Below are 12,570 nucleotides of genomic sequence, written 5' to 3' on the forward strand. Positions count from 1 at the left end.
TAGATAGATAGATAGATAGATAGATAGGAGATAGATAGATAGATAGATAGATAGATAGATAGATAGATGATAGATAGATAGATAGATAGATAGATAGATCTGGGTATATAGACACATCTATATATAACCACATGCTCATGATTTATGAAGACTATTACACTACAGTTATACCTTAGCACCTACTGGAGCAGTTGTCTATAGCAAGCAATGAATGACTCCTATTATATGGTGCTTGCTACGGGTAATTGTTCCCACTCCTCCATTGTGCAGATTTATTATACTGGTCTAAAAGTAAAACACCCTTTACGGCTCATAGCAACCAATCAGAGCACAGCTTACAGTTTGCTTTATGGTCCTAAAAATGAAAGCTGCATTGTGATTGGCCGCTATGGACACCTAAGACGTCTCCGTTTTTCTTTTAGACAGTTTAATAAGCCTTCCCCATTAGCTGCCATAAGCATTGCCTTTCTGTTGTCCTAGTAAGTCGGAGGATCAGAACAATGGAGAGGCAGACCGCTAATATAGCGCTCACACATGGACCCCAACAGACCCCCCATGGACTATAATGGGAGACTCCGGCGCAGATGTGAACTTAGCCGTAGAAAATTTCACGCATTCACTCTTTTCTAAAAGGAAGAACGCTGTCTCTCTATTGCCGCCCTCTACCCCCATGGAAGTCAATGGCTCTTTAAATGGTCGCACAATGACCTATAGGTGGCACCGAAGAGACAGTTTTCATCCTTCTGGAGTAGAGCTCATTTGCATATTCTTCCCATGAAGCACCACCCCTAAGACCCCATACACCACCGGGATCTCCTCAATGAGTACCATTACCGCCCCACCAGAGACACACTATGTCAAAGAGATTCGGAAAGGCCACAAGTGCCAGTCATGTCCCATCCAAAACATACGTATACACCAAATACAAAAGCCTGGAAGTATAAGAACGGGCACTTACAGGATTTCATGAAACTGGAGAATTCTGGAGCTGCGTAGTAACATCAAGTACAAATATGGAAAGAAAAGAAATAGCATTAAAACGTGTTTTACTGTGAATATACGACATATTATCTTACATTCTAGGGGTTACTTCTAGTTTTTGTAAAATTCACATTGCCTTGAAGGATATATAGAAGATAAAGGTCATCGACCTCCAGGGGGACCTATCATTTCTTCAAATTTAGAAGAATTCTGGACGATTTATAACCTGGGCACAAATTGTAATAAGGTCTAAATCATGGAGACAAGAGATCTCAACATTGGTGATTTGGAATAGTCCATAAATATCTGATCAATGGGGGGCCCCCAAATTACCCATTTGGAGGTGTTATTACCTGGCCACTATACGGGGCACAGACTGGAGATATCTCTAAACAGCTGATCAGATATTTATGGATAGACCATAGATAAAAAAAAAATCATGGACAACCCCCTATAAGACCATATTAAAAAATGAAATAATTTACATAAAGCGCTGCCATCATGTAGAACTGTTTCAGGAGTGATTAGTGCAATGAGTAACTATACCATCCATACCATCTACTTCTACCATACCATCTACTTCTACCATACCATCTACTTCTACCATACTACCTACTTCTACCATACCACCTACTTCTACAATACCATCTACTTCTACCATACCTTCTACTTCTACCATACCATCTACTCCTACCATTCCACCTACTCCTACCATACCACCTACTTCTACCATACCACCTACTCCTACCATACCACCTACTCCTACCATACCACCTACTTCTACCATACCACCTACTCCTACCATTCCACCTACTCCTACCATACCACCTACTCCTACCATACCACCTACTCCTACCATACCACCTACTTCTACCATACCACCTACTCCTACCATACCACCTACTCCTACCATACCATCTACTCCTACCATTCCACCTACTTCTACCATACCATCTACTTCTACCATACCATCTACTTCTACCATACCATCTACTTCTACCATACCATCTACTTCTACCATACTACCTACTTCTACCATACCACCTACTTCTACAATACCATCTACTTCTACCATACCTTCTACTTCTACCATACCATCTACTCCTACCATTCCACCTACTCCTACCATACCACCTACTTCTACCATACCACCTACTCCTACCATACCACCTACTCCTACCATACCACCTACTTCTACCATACCACCTACTCCTACCATTCCACCTACTCCTACCATACCACCTACTCCTACCATACCACCTACTCCTACCATACCACCTACTTCTACCATACCACCTACTCCTACCATACCACCTACTCCTACCATACCATCTACTCCTACCATTCCACCTACTTCTACCATACCATCTACTTCTACCATACCATCTACTTCTACCATACCACCTACTTCTACCATACCATCTACTTCTACCATACCATCTACTTCTACCATACCATCTACTCCTACCATTCCACCTACTTCTACCATACCATCTACTCCTACCATTCCACCTACTTCTACCATACCATACCACCTACTTCTACCATACCATACCATCTACTCCTACCATTCCACCTACTTCTACCATACCATCTACTTCTACCATACCATCTACTTCTACCATACCACCTACTTCTACTTACCATCTACTTCTACCATACCACCTACTCCTACCCTACCATCTACTTCTACCATACCATCTACTCCTACTATACCAACTACTACTACCATACCACCTACTCCTACCATACCATCTACTCCTACCATTCCACCTACTTCTACCATACCACCTACTTCTACCATACCACCTACTTCTACCATACCATACCATCTACTTCTACCATACCACCTACTTCTACCATACCACCTACTCCTACCATACCACCTACTTCTACCATACCACCTACTTCTACCATACCATACCACCTACTTCTACCATACCACCTACTTCTACCATACCACCTACTTCTACCATACCACCTACTTCTACCATACCATACCACCTACTTCTACCATTCCACCTACTTCTACCATACCATCTACTCATACCATTTTTTCTCAAGACTATTCCTGGGCAATTAGTTCAGTTAGTTTTAGCTTTTGGTATGCTACTTAGGCTCTCTATTGTCAAGTGGGTGGTGTCAAACAGGAATGGTAAGAGGGATGGGATTTTTTTTTTTTGTAAATTGTGAGCCCCATATAGTTCTCACAACGTACATTTTTCTCCTATCAATATGCCTTTGTAGTATGGGAGGAAATCCGCGCAAACACAGGGAGAACATACAAACTCCGTGCAGATGTTATTCCTGGCAGGATTCAAACCCAGGACTCTAGCGCTGCAAGGCGGCAGTGCTAACCACTGAGCCACTGTGTTTCCTGCCATAGGTATGGGACTTTGAACTCTCTGATAGTTTCCACCTCTGACTGAGCTGTGTCACGCCCCCTTGCCTGTTCCTGTCTGACGCCACCCACTTGACAGTAGAGAGCCTAAGCAGCATACTAGGCACCAAAATCAACTGCAATAATTGCTCAGGAGTGGTAGAAGATAGAGAAAAATTTGCAACTATGCTGAAACCTTTGGCACGGTGTCTATTGAAGGATGCAACAAACTGAAGTTGCAAATTTGGTGGAAGGTCGTCTTTAACTAAAATAATGTTCCATACAGCAGATAAGTCAACCAGTAGAATAGGGCGCCATACAGTGGTACCAAATGGTGGACCATTGCCCATTGTAGTACAGACCCTATGGTCTCTGCAGGTCATTGTTCAGTGTATGTCCATGTCTTTGTCATGTGCACGAGCCCTTTATGAGTGGTCTTAGTTGTCTATATATCTCCCATTCACTGCGATGGACAATAATGTCCCCAACAGGGGCCCCTACAAGTAGGACCCTCTATTGTGGTAGATCTACTCCATACACAATAACTCCATATGATAAGGGACTGGATCCTCACGCCTACGGTTTTGCTTATAGGAACCCATTCCAAGGTCAAAGTCAAAGCAGCGATCATAGCGATCGACAATTTTTTGGATTTCCTTTGACTGAAGAGACTGATAACAGGGAACAACAGACTGCCCTTATTGCATAGCTAACAATGTATGCTTAATATTTCCATGATAAAGGAACGATGAGATTGTTTTTGCCCACGTTGCTGGCGTCTCCTCGGCCTGATATATCACCTCATTTGACTTGAGCTTTTGGAAGGCGCTCACGCCGTAGCTGGCCAGATTGATTTATGGCTATAAGATGACAGTGAGAGGACGGGGAGTGGGCGGGGAGATTGCACCACGGACGTATATATGGAAAGTCGTTAATAATTGCGTGCAGCTTCCAGGAAGAGCCGGCCCGTGGATGCCCATTACTATTAATAAATCACTGTATGTGGTGGTGCAAATGCTCTCAAGGCTGCGGGGGGCCTCTTTATTAGATGGCTTTAAAATATTGTGAAGGCGTAAACCTTTCACAGCTAAATGTAAAGTGACCGCATCAGCAGTCTAACATATGGGACGCGCACATACAGGACCTTGTGGGTCACCCCGTAAAAGGCTTTCTCATCATTGAAAGTCAAGCCAGTGAAATAAATCTGATACAACATAATACACAAATTCATGTGTCATACTTCAAAAATCAAAAATTGGTGCAGGATGGTTGCCATTGAATGGGTTCTCCACTTAAAGGGGTTGTCTAGGAACTAGTCAAATCCCACTTCTGACCAATCAAGCACACACCATGCCTTCACCCCTGAAAGTCCTGCACCACATTTGACCACTGAGGTCAGTAGAGGGCCTTTGGCCGTATGAGAGTGACGTCACTAGGACCTTTCCAGCCATTGCTAAGGCCTCAGCGGCCACATGTGGCTCAGGACTTCTAGCGGTGAAGGCATGGCACTCACCGAATGGACAGCAGTGACGGACATCTGGGCACTAGGGACAGGTGAGCATGATTTCTTTTCTATGTTACACCTACCCCGACCACTTCTGGGATTTGTCCAAATACTGGACAAACTCTTTAAGAGTATCCCTACTTGATGGAAGGGATGTAGCGGACCAGCCTCCTCACGGGATTAGGCCATCCTACTTGATGGAAGGGTCCTTGACAATATACCATTCACAAAGTGTCCTCCTGCTTGGACCCCCTGTGGTTAGCTTTCATCTAAAAAGAAATAAGACACTAAGTGTTTAATTTCCCTGCAGCACCACCCCAGGAGATATGCGGTATTACACAGTGTCCATTCACATGAATGTACTGTCTGTATGACATCGGAGAGGACAGGTCCTCCAGGGAGAGAGACACTCTTTGTAACCAATAAATGTCCTCCTGAACAGGGGACCCCCTCTATTAAGTCAGAATTCACTAATAAGGTATATGACAAAGGGTTTTCTAAACTGGACAGCCCCTTTAAGGATTCTATCATCATTATCCAAGTTTTCCAGTCCAAATTTAGGCCATAGACTCAATATCCATATTAGTATACTGCATTCTACCGTCGTACCAGTGGCCCATCAGTCTATGGGATCGTGCCCAACCTAGAATTATACTATATTATACTATATTACACTGTATCAAGTTACATTATACTATACCATATTATATTGTGCTGCTGTAGGACATGATAGTATGCTATAGAATACACCATTACATTATACAGTATATTACACTATGCAACATTATATTTTATATTATAATTATACTATACTCTGACATGCTATACTGGATTATGTGACATTATACTATACCATATTATATTATAATAAGCCACACGAAACAATATTACATTATATTGTTACATATTACTATATGTTACTGTATACGATGGTAAATTATATGACATATTATATTTCATTATATTATGTTATATTATACTATAATCTGATATGCTATACTGGACCATGTGACATTATACTATACCATATTATATTATAATAAGCCACACAAAACAATATTACATTATATTATGCTGCGTGTTATTATATTTTATACAACGGTATATTATTTTACATCTTATATTTCATTATATTATACTATAATATGATATGCTATACTGTATCGTGTTACCTTATACTATGCTATAGCATACTGTTACACTGTACTACATTATAGTAAGCTACACAATACAACATTACATTATGTTATGTATGTTATATTACGCTGAGCTATATTATATAACATATTACACTTTATTACATTATATTATATTATACTGTATTATGTTGTTATGCTGCGCTCTATTATAGTAAGTGACACAATACAACACTATGCGATACTGCTCAGCAATATAATACACTATGCTGCGCTATATTATATAATATCCTATAATGTATGTTACATTATGTTCTAGTATACTGTATAATACTATACTTCATTACGATATACTATATTATAGTGTATTATATTAGGCCACATTATACTATGTAACGTCACATTATTCTACCCTATACTATATTACTATATATTGCAGAATACTACATTATATTTCGTATTACGCTATTCTATAATATACATTGAGAAATGTAAATTCTTCAGGAAAGATTAAAATTCGGGTTGCTTTATAAGGCTTTAGACATATAGTTCCATGTGTCTAACCTATGCATGCCTACAATCTGTACGTGTCTAGCTATCTCCTTTCTATCTATCTATCTATCTATCTATCTATCAATCTCCTATCTATCTATCTATCTATCTATCTTCTATCTATCTATCTATCTATCTATCTATCTATCTCCTATCTATCTATCTATCTATCTATCTCCTATCTATCTATCTATCTATCTATCCATCTCCTATCTATCTATCTATATATCTATCTATCTATCTATCTCCTATCTATCTATCTATCTATCTATCTATCTATCTATCTATCTATCTATCAATCTCCTATCTATCTTCTATCTATCTCCTATCTATCTATCTATCTATCTATCTATCTATCTATCTATCTATCTATCTATCTATCTATCAATCTCCTATCTATCTATCTTCTATCTATCTATCTCCTATCTATCTATCTATGTATCTATCTATCTATCTATCTATCTATCTATCTATCTCTCTCATATCTATCTATCTCCTATCTATCTATCTATCTATCTATCTATCTCCTATCTATCTATCTATCTATCTATCTATCCATCTCCTATCTATCTATCTATCTATCTATCTATCTATCTATCTATCCATCTCCTATCTATCTATCTATCTATCTATCTATCTATCTTCTATCTATCTATCTCCTATCTATCTATCTATCTATCTATCTATCTATCTATCTCCTATCTATCTATCTATCTATCTATCTATCTATCTATCATCTATCTATCTATCTATCTATCATTTATCTATCTATCTATCTATCTATCTCCTATCTATCTATCTATCTATCTATCATCTATCTATCTATCTATCTATCTATCTATCTATCTCCTATCTATCTATCTATCTATCTATCTATCTATCTCCTATCTATCTATCTATCTATCTATCATTTATCTATCTATCTATCTATCTATCATTTATCTATCTATCTATCTATCTATCTATCTATCTCCTATCTATCTATCTATCTATCTATCTATCTATCTATCATCTATCTATCTATCTATCTATCTCCTATCTATCTATCTATCTATCTATCTATCTATCTATCTATCTGTGTGTTTATCCAGCGGGGGAGGGGATCAGTAAATGGCAGCATTCTGGAACAATCATCGGTAAAGCATTTAGCTTGGTTACCGTAATGGGTAATTAATCAAAGTATCTCCGTCTTTATAGACTGCCAGAGAGAAGCTTCTTTGGTTTTCATGTGAGTGATAACATAGCAATGTGCTTAGCGTGTGTACAAGAAAACACGTGACGCCCCTCCCCCACCCCATAAGAAATGCGCTGGGTCAGCAGAATTTAACACAATAGAAGAAGACATAGCCCTGCAATGGATAGGAGGGAAAGATGGAGTGCTGCACTTGTGATATCATTTCATTAGGGAAGCCATGTGGATTTGTATGTTGGTATGATCTGTAAAACTGGGCCCTACAATCAATCTGATTACCTCTCTGAATTAAGTATGCATAACCCAGAGCAATTGAGATCAATATAAATCAGGTTAAGTAGTCCGCTGTGTACAAAACCATTATGTAACAAGAAGCTATCTGACTGAGGATACGAATAAACACATTGTCATGGCTGGCTATGGCACGTGTGTATTACTGCGAAGGCCGATATACATCCCCATATACATTATGTTATATCTGACAGCAACGTCATTCACACCTCCAACCCTAAGCAAGTCCTGTCTCATATCTGATATACAGCTCAGGTGAGGAACTGAGGACCTGTGCGGCAAAATAAAACTAACTTAAAGCTTATGTCCATCATTCACCAACATTTTACAGGAGATACAGAGTTATATACACTACATGAACTCCAGAGCTGCGCTCACTATTCTGCTGGTACAGTCACTGTGTACATACATTACATTACTTATCCTGTACTGATCCTGAGTTACATCCTGTATTATATCCTAGAGCTGCGCTCACTATTCTCCTGGTACAGTCACTGTGTACATACATTACATTACTTATCCTGTACTGATCCTGAGTTACATCCTGTATTATACTCCAGAGCTGCACTCACTATTCTGCTGGTACAGTCACTGTGTACATACATTATATTACTTACCCTGTACTGATCCTGAGTTACATCCTGTATTATACTCCAGAGCTGCACTCACTATTCTGCTGGTACAGTCACTGTGTACATACACTCACCGGCCACTTTATTAGGTACACCTGTCCAACTGCTCGTTAACACTTAATTTCTAATCAGCCAATCACATGGCGGCAACTCAGTGCATTTAGGCATGTAGACATGGTCAAGACAATCTCCTGCAGTTCAAACCGAGCATCAGTATGGGGAAGAAAGGTGATTTGAGTGCCTTTGAACGTGGCATGGTTGTTGGTGCCAGAAGGGCTGGTCTGAGTATTTCAGAAACTGCTGATCTACTGGGATTTTCATGCACAACCATCTCTAGGGTTTACAGAGAATGGTCCGAAAAAGAAAAAACATCCAGTGAGCGGCAGTTCTGTGCGCGGAAATGCGTTGTTGATGCCAGAGGTCAGAGGAGAATGGCCAGACTGGTTCGAGCTGATAGAAAGGCAACAGTGACTCAAATAGCCACCCGTTACAACCAAGGTAGCCAGAAGAGCATCTCTGAACGCCGCACAGTACATCGAACTTTGAGGCAGATGGGCTACAGCAGCAGAAGACCACACCGGGTGCCACTCCTTTCAGCTAAGAACAGGAAACTGAGGCTACAATTTGCACAAGCTCATCGAAATTGGACAATTGAAGATTGGAAAAACGTTGCCTGGTCTGATGAGTCTCGATTTCTGCTGCGACATTCGGATGGTAGGGTCAGAATTTGGCGTCAAAAACATGAAAGCATGGATCCATCCTGCCTTGTATCAACGGTTCAGGCTGGTGGTGGTGGTGTCATGGTGTGGGGAATATTTTCTTGGCACTCTTTGGGCCCCTTGGTACCAATTGAGCATCGTTGCAACGCCAAAGCCTACCTGAGTATTGTTGCTGACCATGTCCATCCCTTTATGACCACAATGTACCCAACATCTGATGGCTACTTTCAGCAGGATAATGCAATGCCATGTCATAAAGCTGGAATCATCTCAGACTGGTTTCTTGAACATGACAATGAGTTCACTGTACTCCAATGGCCTCCACAGTCACCAGATCTCAATCCAATAGAGGAGCATCTTTGGGATGTGGTGGAACGGGAGATTCGCATCATGGATGTGCAGCCGACAAATCTGCGGCAACTGTGTGATGCCATCATGTCAATATGGACCAAAATCTCTGAGGAATGCTTCCAGCACCTTGTTGAATCTATGCCACGAAGAATTGAGGCAGTTCTGAAGGCAAAAGGGGGTCCAACCTGTTACTAGCATGGTGTACCTAATAAAGTGGCCGGTGAGTGTACATTACATTACTTACCCTGTACTGATCCTGAGTTACATCCTGTATTATACTCCAGAGCTGCACTCACTATTCTGCTGGTACAGTCACTGTGTACATACATTACATTACTTATCCTGTACTGATCCTGAGTTATATCCTGTATTATACTCCAGAGCTGCACTCACTATTCTGCTGGTGCAGTCACTGTGTACATACATTACATTACTTATCCTGTACTGATCCTGAGTTACATCCTGTATTATACTCCAGAGCTGCGCTCACTATTCTGCTGGTGCAGTCACAGTGTACATACATTACATTACTTATCCTGTACTGATCCTGAGTTACATCCTGTATTATACTCCAGAGCTGCGCTCACTATTCTACTGGTACAGTCACTGTGTACATACATTACATTACTTATCCTGTACTGATCCTGAGTTACATCCTGTATTATACTCCAGAGCTGTGCTCACTATTCTGCTGGTACAGTCACTGTGTACATACATTATTTATCCTGTACTGATCCTGAGTTACATCCTGTATTATACTCCAGAGCTGCACTCACTATTCTGCTGGTACAGTCACTGTGTACATACATTACATTACTTACCCTGTACTGATCCTGAGTTACATCCTGTATTATACCCTAGAGCTGCACTCACTATTCTGCTGGTACAGTCACTGTGTACATACATTACATTACTTATCCTGTACTGATCCTGAGTTATATCCTGTATTATACCCTAGAGCTGCACTCACTATTCTGCTGGTACAGTCACTGTGTACATACATTACATTACTTATCCTGTACTGATCCTGAGTTACATCCTGTATTATACTCCAGAGCTGCACTCACTATTCTGCTGGTACAGTCACTGTGTACATACATTACATTACTTATCCTGTACTGATCCTGAGTTATATCCTGTATTATACCCTAGAGCTGCACTCACTATTCTGCTGGTACAGTCACTGTGTACATACATTACATTACTTATCCTGTACTGATCCTGAGTTACATCCTGTATTATACTCCAGAGCTGCACTCACTATTCTGCTGGTACAGTCACTGTGTACATACATTACATTACTTACCCTGTACTGATCCTGAGTTATATCCTGTATTATACTCCAGAGCTGCACTCACTATTCTGCTGGTACAGTCACTGTGTACATACATTACATTACTTATCCTGTACTGATCCTGAGTTACATCCTGTATTATACTCCAGAGCTGCGCTCACTATTCTGCTGGTACAGTCACTGTGTACATACATTACATTACTTACCCTGTACTGATCCTGAGTTATATCCTGTATTATACTCCAGAGCTGCACTCACTATTCTGCTGGTACAGTCACTGTGTACATACATTACATTATTTATCCTGTACTGATCCTGAGTTACATCCTGTATTATACTCCAGAGCTGCACTCACTATTCTGCTGGTACAGTCACTGTGTACATACATTATATTACTTATCCTGTACTGATCCTGAGTTACATCCTGTATTATACTCCAGAGCTGCACTCACTATTCTGCTGGTACAGTCACTGTGTACATACATTACATTACTTATCCTGTACTGATCCTGAGTTATATCCTGTATTATACCCTAGAGCTGCACTCACTATTCTGCTGGTACAGTCACTGTGTACATACATTACATTACTTATCCTGTACTGATCCTGAGTTACATCCTGTATTATACTCCAGAGCTGCACTCACTATTCTGCTGGTACAGTCACTGTGTACATACATTATATTACTTATCCTGTACTGATCCTGAGTTACATCCTGTATTATACTCCAGAGTTGCACTCACTATTCTGCTGGTACAGTCACTGTGTACATACATTACATTACTTATCCTGTACTGATCCTGAGTTACATCCTGTATTATACCCTAGAGCTGCGCTCACTATTCTGCTGGTGCAGTCACTGTGTACATACATTACATTACTTATCCTGTACTGATCCTGAGTTACATCCTGTATTATACTCCAGAGCTGCGCTCACTATTCTCCTGGTACAGTCACTGTGTACATACATTACATTACTTATCCTGTACTGATCCTGAGTTACATCCTGTATTATACTCCAGAGCTGCACTCACTATTCTGCTGGTACAGTCACTGTGTACATACATTACATTACTTATCCTGTACTGATCCTGAGTTACATCCTGTATTATACTCCAGAGCTGCACTCACTATTCTGCTGGTACAGTCACTGTGTACATACATTACATTGCTTATCCTGTACTGATCCTGAGTTACATCCTGTATTATACTCCAGAGCTGCACTCACTATTCTGCTGGTACAGTCACTGTGTACATACATTACATTACTTATCCTGTACTGATCCTGAGTTACATCCTGTATTATACTCCAGAGCTGCACTCACTATTCTGCTGGTGCAGTCACTGTGTACATACATTACATTACTTATCCTGTACTGATCCTGAGTTACATCCTGTATTATACTCCAGAGCTGTGCTCACTATTCTGCTGGTACAGTCACTGTGTACATACATTACATTACTTATCCTGTACTGATCATGAGTTACATCCTGTATTATACTCCAGAGCTACACTCACTATTCTGCTGGTACAGTCA

The 12,570-nt window shown here is 40.3% G+C and overlaps 1 protein-coding gene across 2 annotated transcripts in view; it reads right to left on the reverse strand.

Moving 5' to 3' along the window:
- Positions 1-12,570, reverse strand: part of ONECUT2 (one cut homeobox 2) — a 63,461-nt gene that overhangs the window by 18,493 nt on the left and 32,398 nt on the right. The window contains exon 2 of one of the 2 annotated variants that reach the window (XM_075268599.1): positions 959-988. The exons of the other annotated variant lie outside the window; for it this stretch is intronic. Coding sequence (XP_075124700.1) covers positions 959-988 — 30 coding nt within the window. The remainder of the gene's footprint in view (positions 1-958; positions 989-12,570) is intronic. 2 annotated transcript variants of the gene reach the window in all.

Source organism: Leptodactylus fuscus, chromosome 1 (genome assembly GCF_031893055.1).
Source record: "Leptodactylus fuscus isolate aLepFus1 chromosome 1, aLepFus1.hap2, whole genome shotgun sequence".
NCBI lineage: Eukaryota > Metazoa > Chordata > Amphibia > Anura > Leptodactylidae > Leptodactylus > Leptodactylus fuscus.